General features: G+C 36.3%; 1 protein-coding gene across 2 annotated transcripts; it reads left to right on the top strand.

The window, feature by feature from the left end:
• Positions 1-4995: 4995 nt before the first annotated feature.
• On the top strand, positions 4996-23906 carry LOC149845175 (putative methyltransferase PMT21). 2 transcript variants are annotated; one of them, XM_089995575.1, is made up of 9 exons: positions 4996-5098; positions 5310-5382; positions 7072-7360; positions 8053-8201; positions 8381-8576; positions 8760-8970; positions 21836-22511; positions 23090-23167; positions 23340-23906. In XM_089995575.1, exons 2-9 carry the CDS (start codon positions 5360-5362, stop codon positions 23557-23559), a joined length of 1842 nt encoding a protein of 613 aa, XP_089851701.1. In that variant the 5' UTR covers positions 4996-5098; positions 5310-5359; the 3' UTR covers positions 23560-23906. The 2 variants fall into 2 exon arrangements, with proteins under 2 accessions (XP_089851701.1, XP_089851702.1); XM_089995576.1 differs by having other exon boundaries at positions 5001-5093.
• Positions 23907-27579: the final 3673 nt, after the last annotated feature.

The raw sequence follows: 27579 nt of genomic DNA, 5'->3' as shown, positions 1-27579 counted from the left end.
GATTTTCTTCTATCTTTTTCCATCCGACTCCATATCTAAATCTGAATCTGATTAGCTCATAGAATCATCTGATTTTGATGCATAAATGAGATTTTTTTAAGGTCTTAAATCAATGGCTCTCATAATCTTCATAAATATTCAAGCATTCAAAAATCTTATTTTTTCATGGAAAATGCACGATCCCATGGTTGATTTCTAGCAAATTCACCATGTCAAGAACATCCACGTGGTTGGATTTGGAAAAAAAGTGTTGAAAATGCCCACTTTACTAGTTCTTATATTCTAGTGAAATATGAGAACTTGAAATATCGGGCATTTTCAACACCTTTTTTGTAAATCCAACTATGTGGATGTGCTCGGCATGATGAATTTGCTAGGAATCAACTGTTGGATCGTGTAATTTGATGAAAAATATGATTTTTGAATGCTTCAATATTTATGAAGAATATGAGCTATATATTGATTTTAAAGCTTTAAAAAAATCTCATTTATTCATCAAAATCGAATGATTCAAAAGCATGTTCTCATAAAACCAAGCATGTAGATCACATTGTTAGATTCGAGAGAAAAAAAATAAATAATTCATGAAAATTATGGTTCACACATTAGTTATCATATTCTAGAGATTATATATATTGAGAGAGATAACACCAATGCTTTTTTATTCATAAATAATAATTTGAAATTCAGTCAAATTTCTTAAACAGTATGCAGTTTAAATGCAATCCACATAGGTGAATATACTGGCACGTCATGTTGGTGGCGTGACCTTGGTGACATGAGCACACTGACGCGTACAAAAATATTTTATATTATTTTATTATTTTAAAGTTTTATTTCAATACAAATATATTTTAACTTTAAAATATTAAAAATTAGTTTTAAATTGATTAAAATAAAAAATTTCATGCGCACGTGTCCTATTTTGCAAAAAAAAAAATCAAAGTTGCAAGTCAAACCTGTGTCCGCGTGTCTTTGCCCATAATACAAAGGAATATGGCATTCTGGCTATGCCTGCCATACAGTCAGTCACCTTGCCGACGGTGTAAACTTGAGCAAAGAGAATGCAGGACTGACAAATCTTGAGTACATCCGTGAAGGGGCCCACTACCATGCAATCCAAATCCCTTGGGTTCAGTTCAAACCCACTAGTTTTTGCAAGGTGGGGCCCCACAAGTTAGGTCCTGACCTGAGCCCAGTTTTCAAATCTGATGGCCCATTAATTTGCTTCAGGTAAACCTTTGTCCGTTCAGTGCAAAAATGGGCTGAGCTGGGTCCAGCACCTGCCTAAATTTTAACACCCAATATCAGCACTTTCCCACTTGACCAACCATGGACCACAACCCTCTCTCTCTCTTTCGAATAGTAAGATGGGTACAGTGTGTCAATTGTCCGGACACAGATCGGATTCTAGTTGGATAAATCATATTAGATAAACCAAACAGAAACCAATTTATATATAACAATCAGATTCAGATTCAGATTCAGTATGCAGATTTGTTATTCAAGTTTGAAGTCAAATTGAATCTAACGGATAAACTGACCTGATAAATTATAAGAATATATCAGATTAGCTGATCGGATCTGAATTCAGTATTGCTTTTGTCTCTCTATATCCAATTAGGTCGAATTCAGTAATGCCTAGATTCAAACTGACTTTGTGCTCCTATCCATAGATACCAGAAGCACCTTCCTAAGGGGGGAGAACCTGCTTCCCAAGCAGGAAGTGCCATGCTTCCCTCAAAAGAGGGAGAAGTGTTGGGAGAGAACTTCCTTTCAATTTATCAGAAGTGCACTTCTCACTTGCTTCTCAAATCTCTTTCCTCTCGCTTGTATTTCATTTTCCACTTTATTCTTATTTTTTATCTCATTTTTTCCCTTTCTTTCTCTTTGTTTTTTTTGTGTTTTTCATCTCTCTCTCTCTCTCTCTTTTGAGGGAAGCATGGGTGATGCTCGTCGCCTAACTGTATTTGCTTCTTGTTTCTTTCTTCCTTTTTTCTTTGCATCTTTATTTTTCTTTTTATTCCTTTTTTGGGGCTCCTTGGCATGTCTTGGGCCCGTGTTTGGTTTCCCGGTAGGTTCAATGTTGGTTGAACCTGTTTTTCGTATCGTAATGTTGATGGTTATAGTTCGTCTCTCTCTCTATATATATATATATATATATATATATATATATATATATATATATATATGTTTTCCTTTTTGCTTCTCACATTTTCACAATTGCTACCAATCTTACTTCCGGTTTTACTGTACTTTTTAACACTTGCATAATTTCCCACTTCCATTTCATGTTATATTTACAAAAAAAAATGTCAGGGAACAGTTACTTAGACGAGTGTAGGGTGGACATGCGCATGTACCCCACAGCCATGCAACATGTGATGGTGTCACTTCACAACTTACAAGCTTTTATTTGGAGATGCCAAACCTCTAACCCTTATAAAAATTCTTGCTTTAGGCACTTTCAATCAATCATTTTGTCCTTATAAACAAGGTTCAAATCTGTCTATATATGTAAAGAAGATGCTTCAACTGTATACATCACTAAATGTCTCACTATGCATCGACTTCATCTTGGATCTCAACAATTCAATTTCTCCTCCTCAATTTGTTTCCATTATACCAATAATTCAATTCCTCCTCCTTAATTTGTTTCCATTGTACCAATAATTCAATTCCTCCTCCTCAAATTGTTTTCACTGCCATGATGATAAGCTTAGTTGAATTTTGTAGAAAGAAAAAGATTGATCTACTATGAGATTTCTTGAATTACAAAGGTGCCCCTCTCCCTCTTGTGAAGATGTAAAATTCTAATTAGGATGTTTAGACTGAACAAACTGTGTACATCAAAATTGTAAGGCTGGATCACTGGTAGGGGTGTCAACAGGTTGGGTTTGGTTCCGATCTAGATGGAACCAGACTCAGGCCTGATTTGAGATGATGGCATTGGGTTTGGATTCGGGGGCCCAATCGCGTGCCTATCATAAGAGAAACCATACTCGGATCCTATAAGGAATACATGAATCGGACCTGAACCATATCTAACAAAATAATAATTTTTTATGTTTTTTACATGGTTCAGGTCCATATTTGCTCTTCTTGACATGGTAATAATAAATGACATTGAAATAAAAAGGAAAAACTAGCAATTTATGTTTAACTGCCTAATCTCTCTCTTAATTAATCATGATGAATAGGTGTTGTTCAATGGGGATTAATGATCCAACAATTTTTCTATATCGTACTATTGCTAGAAGATTGAGCCGAGTTTTTTTTTTTTTTATGCTTTTTTTTTTCTTTAAAACATGAAACCTACTTGGGAATAGTGGTCACATAACGAGCACTAGTGGACGAAATTAATCATAGTGACAAATATCGTGTCTTCTTCGTCAGGGAAAAACAAAAGAAAATTTGATCATCCATTTAGGTTAAAAATGTGAGAAAACAATATTAATTTTATATTCTAAAGATAAATATTGCGTACATGCACCCCTACTAAAGTACCGCTGTGAAGCCATGTCACACGAACACGCCATTTGGGGTCGATTGTGCAGAAGACACGACTCGACACATTGTGGCATGTTCAACGATATTTTAGTATCCATGAAAAACGGTATTTTTAGTATTTTTTAATATTTATAATAATAATATCTTCAATAATATATTTGACGTTTATATATTAAGATATAAATTTATATATTATTTTATTAGTAAAAAAAAAGAAGAGATATCGTGTCCTTGTGTTCTAGTTATAAAGAAGTTTTATTTCCATGTCTCGAATTTGTATCGTGTCCCCTACGTGTCTGTATCTTTGTCGCATACATAGCTGTGAAGAGGTTGGATCAGTCTATGTCCATCCGCAACCAACTAGGATCCAGCTTAGGTACATGTGACCCATGCCCAGGTCCAGTGGCGCACATCCGACTTAATAAAGGCCCAGACCGTCACCATAGCAACCCATACCTGACCCATATTAGTGCGTCCAATTCCACCTAGTTATGAAAATGAAAAATATAGATGCATTTTAACACAGTCAACGGGTCGGATATCCAACTCATTAAGATGTATCCAAACCCGCCTAAATAACTAGTTGCCGTATTCATGTTCGTGTTCCGTTCAGGTTTTGTTAGCTCAAGAAAATGAAACCTCAAACTTGGATCCTGAGGATATCCAACAAAAGTCATAACCCAAACCCAACCTGCAGGCTACTTGGCTTGGATTTGAGCTTACCCAGATAAAATTTAAGTATTTTTTATGATTCAGGTTCGGACCAGGTACCCGGTACAAACCTGACCCATTGACAGCCCTAGACGCATTGGTGTATGCCTACAATCCACCATATCCCTGGAAAAGAATATGGGTGGGTCGCATATTCGACCCATACTCTTCCTAGCTCAGATTTTACCCACCACAGCCTGGTAATAAATTGACCAGAATCCACCAAAAAAACTATTGATGACAGCTTCCAAGTACCTCATTTGACTGATGCTGAACCCGACCCAGACCTGAGTTGTGCTCCAATTAAGAGCAGCTCGATTCTATATCAATTCTTTCCGTTAATCCGCGTTTCGGTTCTAACTTCTAAGCCAGGAACCGTATCTGGACCAACAAAACCAGGTTGACTTAAGAAAGGCTTCATAATAGGATCCGGATCCAACATGGTTCGGCCAGAATCCGACTCTTTGACAGCCCTCAACGATCTAACATATTTTGGCCCTTCTGCACTTAAAATGAGGGACTCCTGTGAAGGCCTAGCGGCCGACCATTTTAGGTCATTTTCTAAAAGATCCGTGATATTTTGGTCTTTTTGATATTAGCGGTCCAACTTTTGTCTTCTGTCTTCATCCCAATGTTTTGACTCTTGCCACGCAGACGCGGAGAGAGAGAGAGATCTCGCGGTAAGTGATTGAGGGGGGGGGGGGGGGGGGGGGGGGGGGGTGGTGAGCAAAAAAGGGTCGCCGACAAAGTAATTGTGGAGGTTAATAAAAGGCAGTAGATGTTAGGCTGCTCTGCTGAAGCCTCGAACTGAGAGAAGAGAACTCTCTCTCTCTCTCTCTCTCTCTGATAGAGAAATCATACGGAAAGATCTGGTGAGGTTGGTACTTCATTTTTCTGACATTCAAATCTACTTCTCTCTCTCTCTCTCTGGTTTGCTCAGCTTGTTTTGCCTCCTTAGCGCCATCACTGGTGCCTCTTCGTTTTTGTTACTCACTGTTCATCTACATGAGTTTGGTTTTTGGTTTTGGTGGGAAGGGAGTTAAATTCTTAAGTTAAATTCTGAGGTTCTCTTCTTCTACTCTCTGCAGATCTGTTGCTTGTCTCTGCTGTTTCTGTGGGCTCTGGACATTGGAACGACATGGCTAAGTTATCCATATCTAAGTATGCTCTTTTTCTGTCTTTTTTTTTTCTTTCTTTCTTTTTGGCTTGTCATGGTTAGACTGGTTTAGTAGTGGGAAAGTTTGTAATTGGAACTTTGGGTACCCACAAATGGATTTCGATGGTTTCGGTTTATAAATTGATTTTGAATGAGAAGAGACTTTGATTTGCTAGTGATCCGCTGTTTATATGCAATTAGAATTTGGATCTTGGTTAATTTTCAATGTTCTCCCGAGTAGTTTTAGTAATTATGTATTAGTCATAGCCTTCTCTGTTCATTTTTGCTAAGATTCCAGCGGTTTTTATGATGGACAAGATCCTGAAATATAATAGTCTTTTTTGTGATTTAATGAATATGCACTGAGTTATTTGATTTGCCGCATTTCTGGGATGTTGAAACATTGCGTAACCTCGAAAGAAGTTGCCATGATTTCTGGCTTTGATGAAATTTATCCACAGAACCAACCACTGATCCATGTTTATTTTGTGTAAAAGTTCTTCAGAGCTGCTTGTGTTCTGAACAGGTGAATGCGATATTCTTCTTTATGACAGATCTATCTCAATTTGTAGCTATTTCTTGCTCTTTGATCTCGATCTTTAATTGATCTGAGCTTGAAATGTCATATTAGATTGTCAGTATCTCAAAGTTCGACTAGTCCTAGCCTCTGCTTATTACCATGTGTCAGGCTTATGAAACGAAGAATTCAAGTTCCATTTCTAACCACTATTATTTTTTAAGACAATGAATTTGACCAGCATTAATTCACTGATCTCACTGAATCAGGGTAAACAGCTGAGCTTCCTGAATCTTCAATAGATCTGAACATAGAGTTCTTTTTCCTTCTTTGGTTTTATGCATTACAATAATATTACATTCTTTTGAAAGTCTTGTGTATCTGACAAATTCACAGATTCAATAGTACTTTTTATCATTCTTGCTATGCATGTGTGACTGTTCTAGTTATCATTTTTTTATGTAGATCAATTATCACAAACAATTTTTTCTGGAGATTGTTTAATTGAAAATTGACAAGGAGTGGAATCACCATGTTGTATTTACCGATCTTTTGTTTCACGTCTCTGTTCAGTACTTAACTTTGTCTTCTAGTTGATATTGTTTCCCTAACTGGATTTGCCTGTGCAAAAGGAAAAAGATTCAATAAGGCAAAAGTAAAGATGGTTGTAGCTCTTTTCATTTCCTGATAGTTTGCTTGATGCACAAGCATTTTATTTTGTTTTTAATTCCAAGGATGGCAGAAAGCATCTTCTCTCAAGGATGTTGGGCCTGTAAGTTTCTAAGAAAACTACTTTTGTTTTATGCTTGAAAATTGTTTTATTTTATTTTTTCAACAACTGAATTAAGCTCTCTTTCTCATTGAAAAAATGGCTATATATTTTCATTGCAAGCGAAATCTTAAGGCTTCTTTGTGGAGGTGTCTGGTTAAGTGAAATTGTAGCTATAAAATTGTGAAATCTAGTTTACTAGCAAGTGCATTTTGTCAATGTCATTCTTGCCATATGTAATTCATATATGTTTGCTCTTTACTTGCATTTTGTCAATGTCGAATAATGCAATGAATCATTTGTTGGGCAGTTATCTGCTAAAATAAATAACAGGCTCATTGTTTTTGCAACTTTAGCAATTAATTTCTGTTCTGAATTGTTCTAACAAAATCAGTATTTCCTGTACAGGTACTTTATAACGGAAAAGGTGAAGGTTGAAGAACTCAAGCCAGGGCATTATCCTGATAGAAAATTCAGAGTTCTCCCAATCACTTTGGTGGTCGTATTACTGTGTGCACTTTCATATTTTCTTGGTGGCATATTTTGCTCTGAGAAACATAGATTGTTTGTAAAGCATGTGGTTGTAGACTCACAACCTGGTACAAAAGTTGCACTTTCTTCTCCTCAGCTTAAATCTGTTGTTTTTTCTGAGTGTGGCATCGAATATCAGGACTACACCCCATGCACAGATCCAAAGGTACGAAGTTCTACTTATTTCTTTGTTTAGTTCATTTTTTTTAGCTTGTTAAGCATAACAAGCTGAGTAATTAGCAGGGACACACTTAGGGGTGTCAACGGATCGGTTTGGTTCGGACCCAGGTGGAACCAGATTTGGACCAGATTTTTGGGTATGGTATCGGGTCCGGACCCGAGTCTAATTGGGTCTACTATAAGAGAAACCATACCCGGACCCGATAAGAACTACATGAACCAGACCTGGTAAAATAATATTTTTTATCATTTTTAAGGTTGACTTAATTAATATTAAAATATGTATATTTTAAGTATCATATTCGTCAACTGCAACCCTGTAGAGTAGATTGAGGTATCTGGCTATCATAAGGAGGTTTTGGTCAGCTCTTTCCATTGAGAACCTTATTGAAAATGTTTCCTTATTAGAGAATAAGCCAACTATGCTAAGATCATAATGAGCCTGAGCTGGCTTTGAGCCTGTGAGCCAAGCCTAAAGAGGTGAAGCTTGCTGTGATTCTACACTAAAGGAACTTATGCAATTCTTCTGTCTCATGCTGAAAAATTTAGACCTTGTAACACCCTCGGTTCACATTTGCAGATGCTCCTGGCTGAAAGATGAACTAGGTCTCATATTATTAATATAACCATCATATTTATGTAGTAGATTGTGATAATTGATTATCCTTCTTGTTGCAGAGGTGGAAGAAATACAATGTCCATCGACTGTCATTCATGGAGCGCCACTGTCCTCCACCATTTGAGAGAAAAGAATGCCTAGTTCCCCCACCAAACGGGTATAAGCCACCCATTAAATGGCCAAAGAGCAAGGATGAATGTTGGTACAGGTATTCTGTTCTGTCTTTTTAATTTTCATTTCTGAGTCTTGTTTCTCAGTATATAGTGGCAATTTGGTGGCTTTGTGTTACCATGAATCTTCCTTGCCCCTAATTATTTTTTCTAACACACAAAGACATATTTGGAATCCTCTGAATGAATCACATTCATTTATTTTATTTTATTGTAGAAATGTTCCTTATGACTGGATCAACAGTCAGAAATCAAATCAAAACTGGTTAAGAAAAGAAGGAGAGAAGTTCCTCTTTCCAGGAGGAGGTACCATGTTCCCCAAAGGGGTGGGTGAGTATGTGGATCTTATGCAAGCTTTGATCCCAGGAATGAAGGATAAGAGTATTCGAACAGCTCTTGATACTGGTTGTGGGGTGAGTGTCAATTGTCCCTGTTACTAGAGATAGGTTCCTGCATGAAACACATGTATGGTCACATTCAAGTACATGAATATTCATTTTCTACATATTCCTATAATTATTTACTTATCACTCTCCTTCCGTTTATACTCTTCATGAATCTTTCCTGGTTCAAAGCAATTGTATTTTTCTTTTCAGGTTGCTAGTTGGGGTGGTGATTTACTAGGTCGTGGAATTCTAACTATGTCCCTTGCACCAAGAGATAATCATGAAGCTCAAGTGCAGTTTGCTTTGGAACGTGGTATTCCTGCAATATTGGGAATTTTATCTACTCAGAGACTCCCTTTCCCATCAAACTCATTCGATATGGCTCACTGCTCTAGGTGCCTGATCCCATGGACCGAATTTGGTATCTTTTCTTTCCCTCCAACATTCTTGTTTTGTGTGTTTTTTAAAGTAATTCAGGTTTCAGATTCAAACCTGATAAAAAAGGTAACCTAGTTGGCAATTGAATTAGATAACTCATATTAGGCAGAGTGTGCTCACTACAGCTTTACCTAGAATCTGGCCACTTCAGCAAGTTTAATTTGAGGCACCGAGTCACTCTCTTTGTGGTCCCAAAAGCACATATTCAATTGAAGCTGCAAACTAACAGTCTTAGGACTTGGAGATGGGTGCTGCAGTTTATATCTGATACAAATTCTGGAAATTATGTATATATATGGGGAGAGAGAGAGAGAGCAGTAGATTCTATAAAGATCCGTTTTAATAATGAAAATGCTCAACAAGCTAATCAGCTACTTGGGAGATCACTATGTCAAGATGCATATAAATGCTGCATAATTTTAGTGTACATTTAATACTTGCTGTTCTCTGAAACCAAAAAACGAATACAAAAGAGTGCCTCTTATGAGTTTACAAGAACACAGTATCAAAGTGTACAAAGACCACTTATGGGTCAATGCAAAATCACAGGCCACTTAGAAGCCAAGAACACACTTAAAAAATATAAGATTTTATTTATTTAAAATGCTTGAGAAAGCATTAAAATACAAGAGGGGGTTCGCCCCTATACATACACCACACATACACACACTAATGCCTTGGGACCATCCCCAACGGCTGTATTTCTAGCTGTTGGGGATGGTTCCAATGACTCTAAGGGCCAAATACAATAATGCCCTTATCTTTAAGTTAAAGCACATTAGTATAAAATAAAAAATAAAAAGTAAAAATATTGTTGTGCCCCTAATGGGCACAACCTATTACAATGTTATGAAAAGACTAAAATACCCTTATATATTATATATACATATGTTACACTATTTATAGTGTTGTAATAGGAAATACTTAGCATGCCCCCTCAAACACACAGTGTTACAACCGAGAGTTTGCTAAGGAGGAATTGAAATCTTGGTGACGGAAGTGCTTTGGTGAAGAAGTCCGCCAGTTGATTCTCGGATGGTACATATGAAAATATAGTGGTCTTCAACAAATCTTCTCTGACATAATGACAATCCATTTTGATGTGTTTGGTTTGCTCATGAAATATTTGATTGTCCGCGATGCAAATTGCGGTTTTGTTGTCATAATATAATTTTTAGGGTTTTGCTATGTGAACTCTCAAACAATTGTCTCAGTCACACCAGCTTAGAATTAGTAGTTTTCATATCTTGATATTTTGCTTATGTGAAAGATAGGAACACCTTTTGTTATTTTTTGCATTTTTTTCATGAAATCAAGGAATCACCTCCAAAGACACATTAACCTGTAGTTGAGTGTCGATCATTCATATCTCCACCCCAATAAGAGTCTAAATATGCAATGATTTCTAATGGAGAAGATGACAAGAATAAACCATAACTAATAGTATTCCTGATATATCTAATAATCATCATTACAACACTCATATGTATTGTAGTAGGAACATGTTGGAATTTACTATTTGAATGAATGACACGAGCAATATCAGACTGAGTAATAGAAAGATAAGTTAGAGCTCTAATAATTTGTTTGTATGAAGTTGGATCCTTCAGAGGTTCTCCATCATCCTTTTTCATCTTGGCATTGATAACCACAGGAGTATCAACTTGTTTTTCGTAAAAAATCTCTGACTAACTCCCTGCTTATCACCTTTTGTGATAATCATGTCATCCACATAGGGAAATAAGATTACTATACCTGCATTTAAAGACTTAACAAACAATGCAGTGTTAGTATAACAAGATTTAAAACCTAGTTGAGTCATCACACTAGTGAATCGATCATACCAAGCCTTAGGGGCTTGCTTTAGAACATATAAAGTCTTCTACATGCGAAAAACTTTTCCATGTGCCAGCTCCACATGTAAACTTTATCATTAACATTCATTTGAAAGATAGGTCATTTTTTAATTAAAGCTATAGTAATGAGAGTTCTAATGGTGGTCATTCGTACAATTGGAGCAATTGTTTCTTCATAGTCTATTTCATAATCTTGACTATACCCTTTAGCTACAAGTCTAGCTTTATATCTCTCTAATGTCCTATCACTCTTGGTTTTAATTTTGTAAACTCATTTACACCTTATGGTTTTCTTTCTTTTAGATAATGTTTGAATTTATCAAGTTTTTGCCTTTTCAAGAGCTTCTAATTCAATATTCATGACTCTAATACATTCTTGGTGATTCTTAGCATCATTATAAGAGAATGGTTCTACATAAGAGTGGATGACTATAAGACAAGTTGTATACTTGGGTTCAAAGGAGTCACTGGATACAAATCTATTAGGGGCTTTTGAAATCCTCATGGATTTTCTAATACTAAATGGATCTATGTTTTAATTTTGGGAATATCTTTTTAAAACACATGGAGGATGATCTTCGGTACGATGAGTATAAATTTGCACTTCATTATGTGATTGGTCTACGTCATTGAGACTTCCACTTTCATTCTCATGTGCATCATTGTCACTCTCATGTACATCATGAATGTTATCATCATTGTTCTCATAAATACTATCATTGTCAATAGTTTTATCATGCTCGTTAGCAAGATCAAAAGGAAAGGAATACTCATAATGTTCTTTGGATTTATCCTTATCAAATTTATTTTCGTTTTCAAGGAAAATAACATTTCTTTTTGTCATTTTAAATTTCATAACATCTATGCCCTTTTTTATTTTTGGCATATCCCAAAAAAACACAAGGGATAACTTTAGCGAAAAGTTTGTCATTTTTGTTAGTAAGGATCAAGGTTGTCAGATTAGGAAGCAGAAGCGGGAAACGATACGGGAAGCGAAAGCGAGAAGCGATGCATTTTAAAATGCATAGGAAGCGAGAAGCGAGAAATAAAAAAAAAGCAATATAAGAATTGAATGGGAATAGAAATGGAACACAAATAAAAACTAAAATAAAAGTGACTATTCTTAAATTTCATGATTTTTTAGTGTAAGAATTAAATTTTTAACAAAATCTAAAAATGATGAATGCCAATTTAGAGAAAGCATACAGAGGTGGGTGAGAAGTGTGAGAGGAAACACTTAAAAAACATGAAAAGTAGAGTGAGAAAACATATAAGAAGAATAGATAAAGCATGTGGAAAGCATAGAAGCATGGGAGAATCGAGATTATCATCAAGTTTCAGAAGCGAGGAGTATCGCGCTTTCAAAGCAAGTTTCCGGGAAGCGGGCTTTCCTCCTATTTAAGAAGCTTTCGGTAACTCTGGTAAGGACAAAACATTTACAACCGAAAACTCTTAACTTTTTATAATCAGGAGGAGTTTTGTATAGGTTTTTAGTTGGAGAACACTTTCCAATAGTGTTTGAAGGCATTCTATTAATGAAATAAACCACTATAAGAGTGGCTTCGACCCAAAAACTTTTAGGAACATTTTTGGATATAAGAAGGGTCCTAGTAGTCACAATAATATGTCTATGCTTCATTTCTGCTAGGCCATTTTGTTGAAGAGTATAGGGGCAAGATTTTTGATGAATGATTCCATGGAGATCAAGATAATTTTTGAAATAATTTGTCAAAACTTATTCTCCAGAATCAGATCTAAAAATTTTAATGTTGGCTTTAAATTGATTTTTAGAATAATGATGAATTTTTTTAAAACAATCAAATACTTCAGATTTGTATTTAAGGAAATATATCCATGTATGTCTACTATAACCAGCTAAAAAAATAAATAGTATGATACTACTCCTACTACTCCTTTGGAGATCAATTCAAGGATCTGCATTAAGCCCTTTCCTTTTTGCTATAGTGTTAGATGAACTTACGAGATCAATTCAAGAAAATGTGCCATGGTGTATGTTGTTTGCTGATGATATTGTTTTAATTGATGAGTCTAGAGCTGGGGTTAATGCTAAGTTAGAATTATGGAGACAGACTTTGGAAGCAAGAGGTTTTACGTTGAGTAAGAGTAAGACAAAATATATGGAATGTCGGTTTAGTAAGCAACGAAGTAGTGATGAGAGTGTAGTGAAGCTTGGTGAGCAAGAAAATAGCGATGGATGACTGTTTCAAAAATTTGGGATCTATCATTCAAAAGAATGGAGAAATTGATGGAGATGTAAATCATAGGATTAAGGTTGGGTGGGTGAAATGGAAAAGTGCAACTGGAGTGTTGTGCTATCTTAGAATGCCATTGCGGTTGAAGGGAAAGTTTTATAGGACAACAATTAGACCCGCTTTACTATATGGTACGGAATGTTGGGCTGCCAAGAGACATCATTTTCAAAAAATGAGTGTAACTGAGATGCGTATGCTTCGATGGATGTGTGGAAAGACACTAAAAGATAAGATTTGGAACAAGGAAATACGTAAGAAGGTAGGCGTTGCACCCATTGAAAATAAGATGAGTGAGAATCGTTTACGATGGTTTGGGCATATTCGATGAAGGCCTAATGATGCTCTGGTTAGAAGGATGGAGAAATGAGAAAATATATTAGCTAAAAGAGGTCGGGGTAGGCCTAAGAAGACTTGGATGGAGATGATAAGAAAGTATATGAAGGCTTTGAACCTCACCGAGGACATGACATTGGATAGAAATGATTGGAGGAGAAGGATGTTAAAATGTATCATCCAACATTTGTAATATTATATATATTATATATATATAAAGTATAATACATATTCATATATGGTATATATGCATATGTATTATCCTAATTATATATATAAAATATATATTTCTCTATTTTAGGCAATAGGGGTAATTTAGTCATTTTACGCATATTCTATTTCAGAATATGATTGTAATTCTTTCTTTTATCTTTTTGTTTTTATTTTTTAAAATATGATTTTTGTGGTTTGCGCCACATTGGAGGACTCCCCAAAAGAGTCGTTGGGGAGCCCCCAACGGTCACAAATGTGACCGTTGGGGGCTCCCAACGACTCCTTTGGGATCCCCCAATGTGGCTCCTCAAAGGGTTATAAATAGGGGCTCTTCCCCTTTGAATTCACTACTACTTGAGGGAGCTTATGCTCCATTGTAATGGGGTTTTTACCCCTTTTCCATTTATTCTTCAATGATATGTAACTTATGACTTTATGTCATATTTTTCCCTTTTTTTGGGTTTTATGTATTAGCACATTATGTGCTTATGTTGTTCCCTTTAATGGGTATGTTTGCACTTCACGTGCATAGGTATGGGTTCATTATTGAATCCAATGCATTCCAAGTCACTTTCTAACATGCATTATTACATGTTTATTATTTATATGCTTTTTGCATATTTTGTTCAAGTGTTGTGAGAGTGCCATCGTGCACTTCTTTTATAAAGTATTTGTGCTCGTATGTGTATTGTCTCTTCGTAGACAATTTAACAAAGGATTCATGTGGAGGACCCAAAATGATTTTCTTTTTGGTTCATATCGCCGACCCCAATTGTTTGGGATGAAGGCATTATTGTTGTTGTTGTTGTTGTATACTACTCCTTTGGACACAATTGAAGTCGGTTCCCATACATCTGAATGCAGTAATTCAAATGTTTCTTTAGATATAAAATGACTAGATCCAAAAGGTAAGGATATCGAAGAAACAAGCACTAAAAAAGCAAAAGGAGAAAACAATCACACGAAAACAAGGATTTTATGTGTAACGCTCCAAAATTTCAAACTTATAAACCTTTCTTAAAAGTTTTAAAGGCTGAAAAATTCTTTTCTTATCAGAGTTTTTGAAAGAGTTTTGTTTAACATATCAGCGGAAGCGATTTTCTTTGAATAAGAAAGATGATAGGCAAGTTGACAACCTTGGGCGCGTTAACGTAAAAATCCACATTTTCACATAGAAGTAACTTGCAAACATTTTAATAAGCCATTGCATTCAAGATAAGATATGATTGTACAAAATTTGGTTTTCCTGAGGAAAACCCTTTGCCAAAAACCCAAAAGTACAAGATGCTAGCTGACAACAAAACAATAGGATCTCGAACCATCTCGCAATCACACCATCGCCTGTCTCGCAACCTATTCGTCACCTGTGCCCATGAAATGGGTCAGTCTCACGAAAAGCTGGTAGGTGCACAAATAGGACAGTAAAGAACAAAATTAAGTGTGCATTTAATTCGATCATGCTCAACATTTAATTCTATCATGCTCAGCAGTTTATACAAGTGAGAAACTCTATAAGCAGTTTATCAACACAAATGCTACAATTAGCATAAGCAGTTTATCAACACAAGTAAATGCTATAATTAGCATAAGCAATTCATCAACACAAGTAAATGCTACAACTAACATAAACAGTTTATCAACACAATTAAATGTTACAACTAGCATAAGCAGCAATTAATAAATAGTATAAAGCAAACAAGAAGTGAACATGATAACTTTTGTTTTGATACTTAGCTGGCGTGCGGGTACGCGCAAAGCACGAATCGTAGAAACAACTGAGACTAGTTCGGGGGTCTATTATGCCATGTATTTTTAAATATCCCGAATAGCTAGTTGAGTTCACTCCTAAGGGGATGGTTGGTGACCGAAAGAGGATTCTCCAAAGGCATACGTAGACAACGAATGCATCCTACTTCTGCAAAAGAGTTATTTTCTAATATAAGCTAAAGTTATTAATGTCCTAACCGTGGTCATTCAGGCAACTGGAGCGAAAGTTTCTTCGTAATCGATGTCATACTCTTGGGCATACTCCTTGGCCATTAATCTGGCTTTATACCTTTCAAGAGTTCCATCACTCTTGGTTTTAACTTTGTAAATCTATCGACAACTTATATGTTTCTTGCCTAGAAAAATATTTTGAATAGTCCAAGTGTTAGCCTTTTCTAATGCTTCCAATTCTGCTTTCATGGCTTCTACACATTCTGTATGGTTTTTGGCTTGAGAATAGGATGACGGTTCTATGTATGATTGTATTAATGCAATAAATGCCTTATATATGGGTGAAAAAGATTCGTAGGATACAAACTTTTCAAGAGGTCTAAAAATTCTGGATGACCTTCTGGTTTGCATTTCAGAGTATTTTTCTAATGCACATGGAAGGGATTCTCTACGTCTTGAATATTGTAGACTAACATCCCTATGAGTTTGCTCTTCATTATCAACATTATGTTCAGAATCAACAATACCTTGATAATTGTCTAAATCGTATTCATGATCACATTCATTAGATTTTGAAGTCAAATCTATCAAAAAAAAATATTCGGTTACTTCTTTGGGCTTTTCAAATTCAAAGAAACTTTATTTTTCCAAGAAAGATACATTTCTTGATACATACAATTTTTCATTTTGAAAATCAAAACACCTATAGCCTTTTTTATTATCTGCATAACCTAAGAAGGCACAAGGAATGGCACAGGGGTAGAGTTTATCATTATTGTTGGTGAAAATAAAACATTTGCATCCAAAGACTCTTAATCTAGAGTAATCAGGAGATAAGTTAACAAGTTTCTTAATTGGAGTTATATTTTTCAAAGAAGAAGATGACATTCGATTAATGAGATAGGTAGCAGTTAGGGTAGCTTCTGCCTAAAAACCTTTTGGAACTTGATTTGCTATTAATAAAGTCCTAGTGGTTTTCATAATGTGTTGATGTTTTCGTTTGGCTAGACCATTTTGTTGTGGTGTGTGGACAAGATCTTTGATATATGATGCCATGTAAATTGAGATAATCTTTAAATTCTTTGGATATAAATTCTCATGCTAAATTAGTGTGAAAAATGGAAATATCATTTTGAAATTTATTTTTAGCCATTTTGTGAAATGTTTGAAAGTGTGAAAAAACCTTTGATTTATGCTTAAAGAAGTAAATCCAAGTATGCCTAGAAAAGTCATTGACAAAAATTACATGATATGCATATCCACCTTTTGATATGATCGGTGCAGGATCCCAAACATCTGAATGTATTAACTCAAGTGGTCTAGAAGAAACAAAAGTTCTATCATGAAATGGTAACCTTTTCATTTTGCCAAGAATACAATTTTTACAAGTAAAACTTTCTGAATTACAAAATTTTCTTAAACTTGAAAAATGTTGGATTTTAGACATATGAGGATAGCCAAATCTTTTGTGCTAAAGATCCAATTCTAGTTTTTGAACATTATAACATAAAGCATTCTTGGGTAATTCCAAAAAATCCATATAATAGAGTCATCCTTCTTTATGGCCTTCCTCAATTAGCTTTCCTCACTGGCGATCCTGTACCCAACAACCATGAGAAGAGATATTACACATGTAATCAAATATTTGAGAAACAGATAAAAGATTTAGATTTAGTTTAGAAATATATCTAACTTCTGAAATAAAGAATTTTTTAGATTTTTGAAGATTTTCAAAATTTCCTATTCTTTTAATTTCAAAAGATGTACTATCGACTATGAAAACTTTTGACACACTTGAGTTATTTTTAAGACATTCAGACAAACTATTGATATTTGGAGTCATATGAAAAGAAGCACCAGAGTCCATAAGCTAAAGAAAGTTACCTGGATCGGAAAAGGCTGAAACCACTACTTCGGTTGAGGCTTCAATTGAGTAGGATGCTTCTTTAAGAAGAGGTTAAAGGATCTCCATTAATTGAGCCATAGATACAAGTGCATCTTAATTGATTTGATCTTTTGATTCCGAACCAACAGTTACAACTTTATTTTCTTCTCTTCTCTTTAACTTAGGGCATTGAGGCCTATAGTGCCTCGATTCATGACAATGGTGGCAAATAACTTTTCTTTTGTCAAAATCACTATTTTGTCTACCAAAGTGAGGTTGGCTTATAAGTACGTACATAATTTTTTGGTCTAGATACAGTTAGAACGGAATCGTCTTCATGCTTTGGAGTATTCTTTTTTAGTCTATTTTCCTCCATAGTTAGTTCGTCTATAATATCAATTCTTGAAAGAACCTTTCCTCGATGTAAGAGAGCCGATTTGGTAGTTTCAAATTCCGGCCTTAAATCATTTACAAATTGATAAAAGTGTTCCATATCGAGTTGCTTTTGGCGAATCTCGTTGTCTTCGGAACAATGCTATTTTGGCTCAAGAAGGGCCAACTCTTCTTAAAGTTCGGATAACTCATTATAGTATTCCCTAATACTTTTGTCTTTTTGAGTCAAAGTCCGAACTTTGTCTTGCAAATTGCACACATGTGCAATATCTTTAAGGGAATACATATTTCTAAGATATTCTCAAGCTTCATTGGCTTGCTCAAATTTGGTTAGACTAGAGCATTTCTTGATGTCAGCGTTATTAATTAACCATGACATAATTTTGGCGTGTCCTATCCTCCATTCTTTTCATTTTTTCTTATAGGTAGCTAAGGCTTTATTTTTCTCTCCTTCCGTGAGAAGTACTTCTTTCTCATTTTCAATTTTTGTGAGAACTAGTTTTGGTTATGAATCAAAACCATCTACTATATCCCACAACCCTTTTCCCCAAATGTGATGTTTCATAATTGAAGCCTACATCACATGGTTGGTGTCATTTAATTTCATGGGCATGATGGTGGCTTTATCATTGTCATCCATCTTTTACATGGGTGAGAAAAGAAAGAAAAAAAATAGATTGAAAGAGAGAGAAAAAGAAAAAGAAAGAGAAAGAGTATAATAACGAATTTGTGTAGCCATTCTATCCTCCAAACGTTTTCTTTCTTCAATGAGAGTTGCACAAAAATCACTTGAATCACGAACAAGAAGATAATTGCCTTTTGCTAAGGAGGCATGAAAAACAAAGTGGAAACTCTCCAAGATCTAGAAGCTTTCAAGCTCTGATACCATGTAATGAAATTGTGGTCTTCCACAAAAGCACAAAAGTTCACAATAAGTGTATTAGAGACACTACATGCACAACCCACAAAAGAGTATAAATGGAAGAACACAAGATAAAATAATAAAATTTTATTTCTCATGAAAAATGCTTAAGAAGCATTGAATTACAAAGGAGAGGGGATCACTCCTATTTATACAAGAATAGAAAGAGAGGAGGAGTTTTTCTCAAAAGAGTCGTTGGACCTAGTACAACGGCTCTATTTATAGCCATTGGACTAGGTCCAACAACTATTTCTCTAGTCAAGATCTAATGTGATCTTGACTAGATAAATAGTCTGGTTCAAAATGAACTAGATGAAAATAAAAATAAAAGAAATAAAAAAATAAAAAAATAAAAAAATAAAAAAATATATTATTATATTATATATATTACATTTTTATATTTTTAATAGGCCCTACAGAAACCACTTTTTTTTCATCTCTTCGATCTTCTCTTATCTATTTTGGGCAAAATGGTTTAATGTGATCCAGCTTATTTCAGAAATGGTATATTTTATTCTTCTTGTATTCATAGTTATTTAAGTTTTTTCCAAATTGAGGGAGCTTGTAAGTTATGTGATTTCCGGATCTTGACATAGCAATAACCAAGTCTTGATCTTTGGAAGAGGTAGGTTTCTTCAACCTATTCTCTTTCATAGTTAGTTCTTCTAATGTTTCAACTGAGGAGGGAACACCTCCTCTATGCAAAAGTGCAGACTTAGTACCCTCAAATTCGATTCTAAGTTCATCTATAAAATAAATATATACTATGTATTAATTTGTTTTTCACGGGGCTCTATGTTCATGGGACAATGCCACTTAAGCTCTAAATGAGCTAACTCGTCCCAAAGAAGAGATAGAGCATTGTAATATTTTCTTATGCTTATGTTTCCTTGGGTCATGGTCTTAACTTTATGTTGAAGATTACATACATGAGCAATGTTTAACGAATACATATCTTGGAGATACTTCCAAGCATCACTTGCAAACTCAAATTTGGCTAGACTAGAACAATTATTTATGTCAAACACTATTTATGAGTCATTCCATAATCTTGGAATGACCCATCCTCCGTTTTTTCCATTTCTTTTCATATTCGGCAACGACTTTGCTCATGTCGTCTCTTTGGAGCTGCACTTCTTTACCATTGTCGATCTTTGTAAGCTTGAGTTTAGGCTCTTTCTCGGTCTCATCTACCAAACCCCATCGACCTTTGGTCCAAATTTGATGTTTGACAATTGATGCTCACAGAGTCACATCACATTGTTGAAGTCATTTAGTCTTACGGGAATGATAACTACGTTCTCTCGTTGTTCCTCCGTAACAGAGAAGAGAGGAGGTAGAGAAGGGAGGTAGTAGAAGCAACGTTCTTTTGGACACCACGAGACTATGATCTTACGATTCATGAACTCACGTCCACACAAACAACTTGCCTTCAAGAAAATTCACCAAAGCTCTGATACCATGCAATGAAACAAGAAAAATAATACAAGAGAGTCTCTTATGGGCTTACAAGAACACAATATCAAAGAGCACAAAGACCACTTATGGGTCAACACAAAATCACATTTTGATAGGCCACTTAGGGGCCAAGAACACACTTAAAAAATATAAGATTTTATATATTCAAAATACTTGAGAAAGCATTAAAATACACGAGGGGATTCACCCCTATATACACACACTCACACACACACACACACTAAAGCCTTGGGACCATCCCCAACAGTTAGAAATAGAACTGTTGGGGAGGTCCCAATGACTCTAAGGGCTAAATACAATAATTCCCTTAGCTTTAAGCTAAAGGACATTATTTTAAAAATAAATAAGAAAAAGTAAAATAATGTTGAGCCCTTAATGAGCACAACCTATTACAATGTTGTGAAAAGACTAAAATACCCCTAATTTATATATATAGTATTACACTATTTACTGTTGTAATAGGAAATACTCAACATTCTCCCTGCATGCATTGCTCCGCATCAGAAAGTTCAATAGGGAAGTGGTTTTTCTGCACATCAAGTTCACTACTGTATACATATGATGTTCCACTGGGTTTTTCAAAGTGCATGATAATCTTAACCATGTTCTTGAGCTCACTCTACTTACGGTCACAAGGTAGTGCTACTCACAATTAGTAAAGAGTTCTTGTCCTATTTATCGATGTCGCTTGGACATCCTTTGGCAACTGTATTTGTCTAACAAGATAATAGGTACCAAGAAAGTTGATCTTATCTTTTTTATCCAGAATTGGTCATGACCATGAAATTGAAATGATATTACATCTAATTGTTTATTATGGACCTCAAGATGATTGTGAGAGACATTTTCTTCTAGGGATTTGCATTTTTGATGGTACAAAATGATATTAGAGAGTAATCCTCATGGATGCTTTTGTGCTTTCTGAAATATATCAGCATTAATCCTTCTGTCTATTTTCTAGGATTATTTAAAATGTATCAACCTTATTACCGATTTCTCCTTAATTCATTTGTTTTTGTTTTGGAGTTTTGAAGAAGCGTGTGATCTGAAGTAGACAATCTTGACAATACTAAAGAATCATACGACTTATTTTTTGTCTATTTGACACGGATGATTTCTGGCTGTTTTCTTTTCCTAGTTTATATCTCAGTCATTTCATTAGTACAAATTTCTGGGTTGGTTTAGGCCATTGTTTTGCTATCTTAACTCTGAATCTAAATAGAATGGTGCACAACAAATTAATCATATGATCAGGCATGTTTTCAGATTTCTTTTCTTGATTATTTGAATTGTAGATATTTTTTTCTGATCTGTAGAAAAAGAGGGAATCTGTGTTTCCTATGTTTCAGGTTTTATGGATAACAGTATCAACATATTTTGTTTCAACTTTCCAAAGGGTGATATTTGAGCCATGGTGCAGTTTTCTGATATTTCATGGCCTTATTGTATGAATCCAGTCTTCCATTTATTCATTATGTGCATCCTTAGTTTTATCTTGGTTCTTCCCCATAGTATCATTTGATATGCAGTATGATAATAAGAAAAAATCATTTCAGGTGGAGTTTACCTTGTAGAGATACACCGCATACTTCGGCCAGGGGGTTTCTGGGTCCTGTCTGGCCCCCCTGTAAACTATGAAAATAGATGGCGTGGATGGAATACCACAATTGAGGATCAGAAATCTGATTACAACAGTTTGCAGAGTCTGCTAACAAAATTGTGTTTCAAACTGTACAACAAAAAGGATGACATTTCAGTGTGGCAAAAAACCTCAGATGATAGCTGCTATGATAAACTGGATAAGCCAGATACCTACCCACCAAAATGCGATGATAGTTTCGAGCCAGATGCTGCTTGGTATGTCCCTGTCAAGCCCTGTGTAGTTGTTCCAAGCCAAAACTTGAAGAAAACTGGATTAAAATCTCTCCCAAAATGGCCTGAGCGTCTTCATGTTGCTCCTGAGCGAGTTAGCATGATTCATGGAGGAAGTGCTGGTGCATTTAAACAAGATGACTCTAAGTGGAAAATGAGGGTGAAGCATTACAAAGCCGTGCTTCCTGCACTAGGCAGTGATAAAATTCGAAACATTATGGACATGAACACATTGTATGGAGGTTTTGCTGCTGCACTTATTGATTCTCCATTGTGGGTCATGAATGTTGTCTCATCCCAAAGTGTTAATACTCTTAGCGTGATCTATGACCGAGGGTTGATCGGCACTTATCATGACTGGTAAGCTACTCTACCTGCTGAAGAGATCCGGCATACTTATATATGTGTCTTTGTATGTATTCATGTAATTAGGGATGGCAGTGGACCGGGGGACAACGGGGCCCCGCCCCGCTTGGACCGGGGGACAACGGGGCCCCGCCCCGCTTGGACCGGGGATGAAGGGCATGAAACGGGGATGGAGGCGGGGATGAAGGTTAAAATCTCTCCCTGTGCAGGGATAGAGGCGGGGATGGACTTACGCCTCCCCCCATCCCGTCCCATCCCCTTCTTGCCTTGCCCCGCCCCGTCCCCGTCCCAATCCCCGCCTTGCCCCACCCCGCCCTGTCCCGTCCCCAATCCTTCAAAGGATGACTATAGACCGAGGGGAAACGCCCCCCCCCCCCCCCCCCCCCCCCCCCCGCTCCGCCTCGGCCCCGTTTGGACCGGGGATGGAGGACATGAAACGGGGATGGAGGCTGGGGTGGAGGTTCGGATTTTGAGATGGGGTGGGGGTGGAGACCTTGTCCCCTCCCCACCTCCCCCCCGCCCTGGTCCACTGCCATCCCTACATGTAATCTTATGCTCATTTGTCATTCCAGGTGTGAAGCATTCTCTACATATCCTCGAACCTACGATCTCTTGCATCTTGATGGTCTCTTTACTGCTGAAAGCCACAGGTAACATCAAATTATATCTGTGTACTGTATGCTATAAAACATCTGTATTCTCATGCTTGCGGCACCATAAAGAGAAAGGAAAATTAATGAATGTAGATAGGTGAATTACAGAATTGTTCCTTTATAGTAGTTGCAGTTTGCTGATGTGGTTCCTTGCATTTGAACCTTTTAGGTGTGATATGAAATATGTACTCCTTGAAATGGATCGTATCCTACGACCAAACGGCTATGCGCTCATCCGTGAGTCCAACATTTTTGTAGAGGCAATATCTAACATTGCAAAGGGAATGAGATGGGGCTGTCAGAAGCGTGATGCTGAATCTAGCACGGGGAAGGAGAAACTTCTAGTCTGCCAAAAGAAGCTTTGGTATTCCTCGGGCAAGACGCAGTAAAAGGATTCTATAATTTCTCTGTTTTGCAATTTCTTAGTTGATATTAAGCTGGTAAAAAAGGAGAAAGAGAAAAGAGGAAATGTGTGATTCATTCAATTTAGGATCCTTGGAGGAATGCAAGTTTCTGCCAAGCTTTTCAGGTGCATAAATTCGTTGGTCCCTGGCTACATGGGATACATATGGCCATGAATATCTTTCACAAAATCAATCTTATGGTAATTTAATTCTTTAATTCCTATTCTCCTTGTATTATGTAAGTCATAGATGGAGATAGAACCACAAAGATCAAAACTGATCTTCTCCTTAATTTATTATTGGTAAAGCAGTTAGTGTTTGATGTTTATTAATCTTAATGTCTTCAATTCAATATTGATATTTGTATTGACTTTGCTATGTCAACACCAATATCGTATATGTGTTTTTTAAATTAAGAGTTTAATTAGACTTTGTTCTGTTAATTTATTGTAAGACTCAACCTTGACAGCAGCATATCCTGGTGTAGTTTACCTCTTCTACTAAGTGCTAAGTTTACTAAAACCAAGATTTGAAGTATGTAAGAATAGAACAAATATTAAAGTCTTATAGCATGAATATGGGTGCGTTTAAATACCTGAGATCTCAGATCTGAGGTGATTAGGTAGATCCTTAGGATCTCAATGAATTGCTAAAATCCAGTGTTTGATTGCAAAGCAAAAACAACCTGGGATCAAAGATTCTGTATCTGATTATTGAGATTTGAGATTGAAATTTGTGTATGTGATAACAGTAGGGTTTTCTCAACTCAGCATTTTGCCCATTTCAATGACTTTGAAATTAATTATGCGCTATTGAGCACCTATTTTTTATTTAAATCACAATCTTGCAAAAGAAACCGCACAGAAGATGATCACATGATATCTTCAACATGAACAAACCCAACTCTTTACAAGCATTAACTGAATACCAAACTACCCGCAGATTCTGATCACAATCTAGGTGCCCACCTAAAAAATTCTTGCCAAAATCAAATCCTCACCAGAAATGCATCTCGTGTTTCAGCACCATATTGATATCCAATTTTCCAAGTTCAACAAAGTAAACCAGAAAAATGGGACATTGTGCTCTTCAAATGCATGTTATCTTCTTGTGTGGCACTCATTGTATTAGTAAAGTGGCTCGTAGAGGCTTTGAGTAATTACTTTGTAGTGAGAGGCTTTCTCATGTGCTGGCCAATAAAAATCTATAATTGTATTAATCCCATTTACAATATAAACTGGTAAAATAAACCGAATTTATGGCTGATATATACGACACAAAATAAGGATTGTAAGCCCACAAAGGCTCCATCAGGGGCGTAGCTAGGATTCATGTGAGGGGGGGGGCAAACAGGGTGTAGCAAAACAAAAAATTGGTGCGATAGCCTGGGATTCAAATTTTTTTTTTGAGATAAAATAAAAAATGGCTACAATTATTAATAAAAATCTATTTCATATGGACAAATCAAACTATTTGCTGCAGTCAGGGCTGGGCTACAAAAATGGATAAAAATCTATTTCATATGGAATCAGGGCTGGGTTAGGACTGAGCTTTTTAAAAAAAAAAAATTTGACTGGGCTACAGCCCAGTTCTGTGCCCCCCCCCAGCTCCGCCTATGGGCTCCATACACCTGGCTTTCAAGATAAAGGATGTCGTGAGGGAGTTCGATACACCGTGTGTACCTTTGCCGCAAGTTTTAAGCCCAGAAGAATGGGTGAAACTACTAGTGGAGTTTTACCAAACACCAAAGCAGGGCCACGGTTAACATGCCCAATTAGGGGTGTAATCCGGTTGGGTTGGGTTGGGTTCAGGTTTTATAAGACCAGATTTTGAATCTGGTTTAAATGTAAGATCCAAACCTGACCCAATCTGATTCAGGTCCAGGGTGCCGCTTGAAATTGTGGATCCAAACGGGTTAATGGGTTCGGGTATATAGTGGTAATCGGGTTGAGCCTTTAATAGATGCATTTTGATTTGGGTCAGGTTCGGGTCTGGGTATGACTGAAAAAGATAGACCTATATGGGTTAACGGGTTCGGGTATGATCCATTTAGATCTTAACAGGTTTGGGTTTCAGCTCGGGTCTTGATATGCTAAACCTAATTACCCCTCAATAAAAAATATATAAATTACTGAAATCAGCTTTTTTAAGAAGATTATATGCTAACAAATGAGAAGTTTATTAACTATTCTAAATAATGCCAAAATCTAAAATATAAAAAAAATATTTTCATACCAACCAATCATAATTTGAAATAAAAAGACATCAATGATATATCATATTCAAAATGTATCATATGTTTGGGTTGGTTCACATATAAAACAAGTTTGGGTACATAATCATTTCAGGTTTAGGTTGGTTCGGTTCAGATTGGTTTAAGAATAAAATGAGTTTGGGTACATAAGTGGGTCGGTTCGGTTTTACAATATGGAGAACCATTTGGGTCGGGTATAAAAAGCAGATCGGTCCAAATGGGTTTGGGTTTTCATTTGCAATACGCAAGACCCAACCCGTTTTCATTACAGGTCTATATTTTTAATCCAGCCCAAACTCACGGGTCCACTAAAATCGGTCAGGTTGGGTATAATTAGTTTGAGATATCAGGTCGGTCGGGTATACCCGACCCAGTTACACCCCTAGTCCCAACCATAGCAGTGGTTTCTCCCTATTAAGGATGGAGTTTGTAAAGATAGTGATAGAGAGATTGTGACAGAAGAAAATTGTGAGATTTAGTATTCAGCCAGACAGTTTGATCGTGGTCATTCATAATACAACAGGCACACTGGATCACAGAGTAATAATTTACTAAGCCCCCATGAATTCTCTATAATAAGAGGATTTTATAGGTCCAGATCTTATTAAGTTCAAGTATAAAGCCATCAGGCTTATGGCTCACCCATTTGACCAGCTATACAGGGTGGTTCGTCAGCATCGATCCGAAGCCCGACCCGAGCCTGACTTGACGAATCAGAAAGATGATGATATTTTATAATTTTGGTCAAAGCTCGGATAAATATCAGACCAAGTGTTAGCTTTAGTTCTTATGCGGTCTGAGCCAAGATACTGGACCAAACACCAGGCCAGCCCAATGGCATGGAAGCAATAGCCGAAAAGGCTCGTCTCATCTGGTAAGGGTGACTTGTAAAAGTCACCAAGTTGCTGGGTTGTCACGAGTTCAAAATCCAGAGGCATCTTTTGCCACAGGCCCTTAAAGTTGCTCTGGTTGGTAAGAGAGACCTCAAAAGTCTTACGAACTAGAGACCTATCAATATGCAGTCGGTGATGGGGGGTTTCCCTTGACCTAGCAAAAAAAGAAGGTTTAATTAGGTTTTAAGTGTTGTGTAGTGCCTTGTTTTAAAAATAAGCTGATTTTGCTAATTTTAAGGCCTTGTTTTAAATTTTTTTAAATCATTATATTCTGGAAGCAAAAGATTGCCCAAAAGGCTATGCTCATCTGATAGTTGATGGGATGTCATGAGTTCAAAATCCATAAGGGCATCCTTTGTCGCAGGCCCGTAAGGTCCAAGCTGGGTGTACTTCCCTATTGGTAGGAGAGACCTCAAAGGTTTTACGAAGTGAAGATCTGTCAATATGCAGTCTGTGATGGGGTTTTCTCCTTGAAAAAAGAAAATAAAGAAATTTTTTAATGAGGTCTCAAGTGTTGTATAGTGCCTTATTGCTTGATTTTGGTAAAAAGAGCAGTCTGTGATGGGGTTTTCTCCTTAAAAAAAAAGAAAAGAAAGAAAATTTTTAATGAGGTCTTAAGTGTTGTATAGTGCCTTATTGCTTGATTTTGGTAAAAAGAGCTTCAAGGCAAAAAAAAAAAAAATCAACTCCGACCTGCCGGATACAAATAAGCGACCTCTAAGGATTAGCTGACAAGACCTCCGCTCTACCAACTGAGCTAAGCTAGGTTTCTGCTTAAAGGGAGCCTCTATTTTTTAAATCAAGTCATTCTTGTTGGGTAACTTGAAAAAAAGTACAAATGGCGAAATATATATAAAG

The sequence above is a fragment of the Nuphar pumila genome, chromosome 2 (assembly GCF_984573655.1).
Source record: "Nuphar pumila chromosome 2, dmNupPumi1.hap1.1, whole genome shotgun sequence".
NCBI classification, from domain to species: domain Eukaryota; kingdom Viridiplantae; phylum Streptophyta; class Magnoliopsida; order Nymphaeales; family Nymphaeaceae; genus Nuphar; species Nuphar pumila.
Note: the sequence above shows the minus strand (reverse complement) of the source record. Positions and strands in the feature narration are given on the sequence as shown.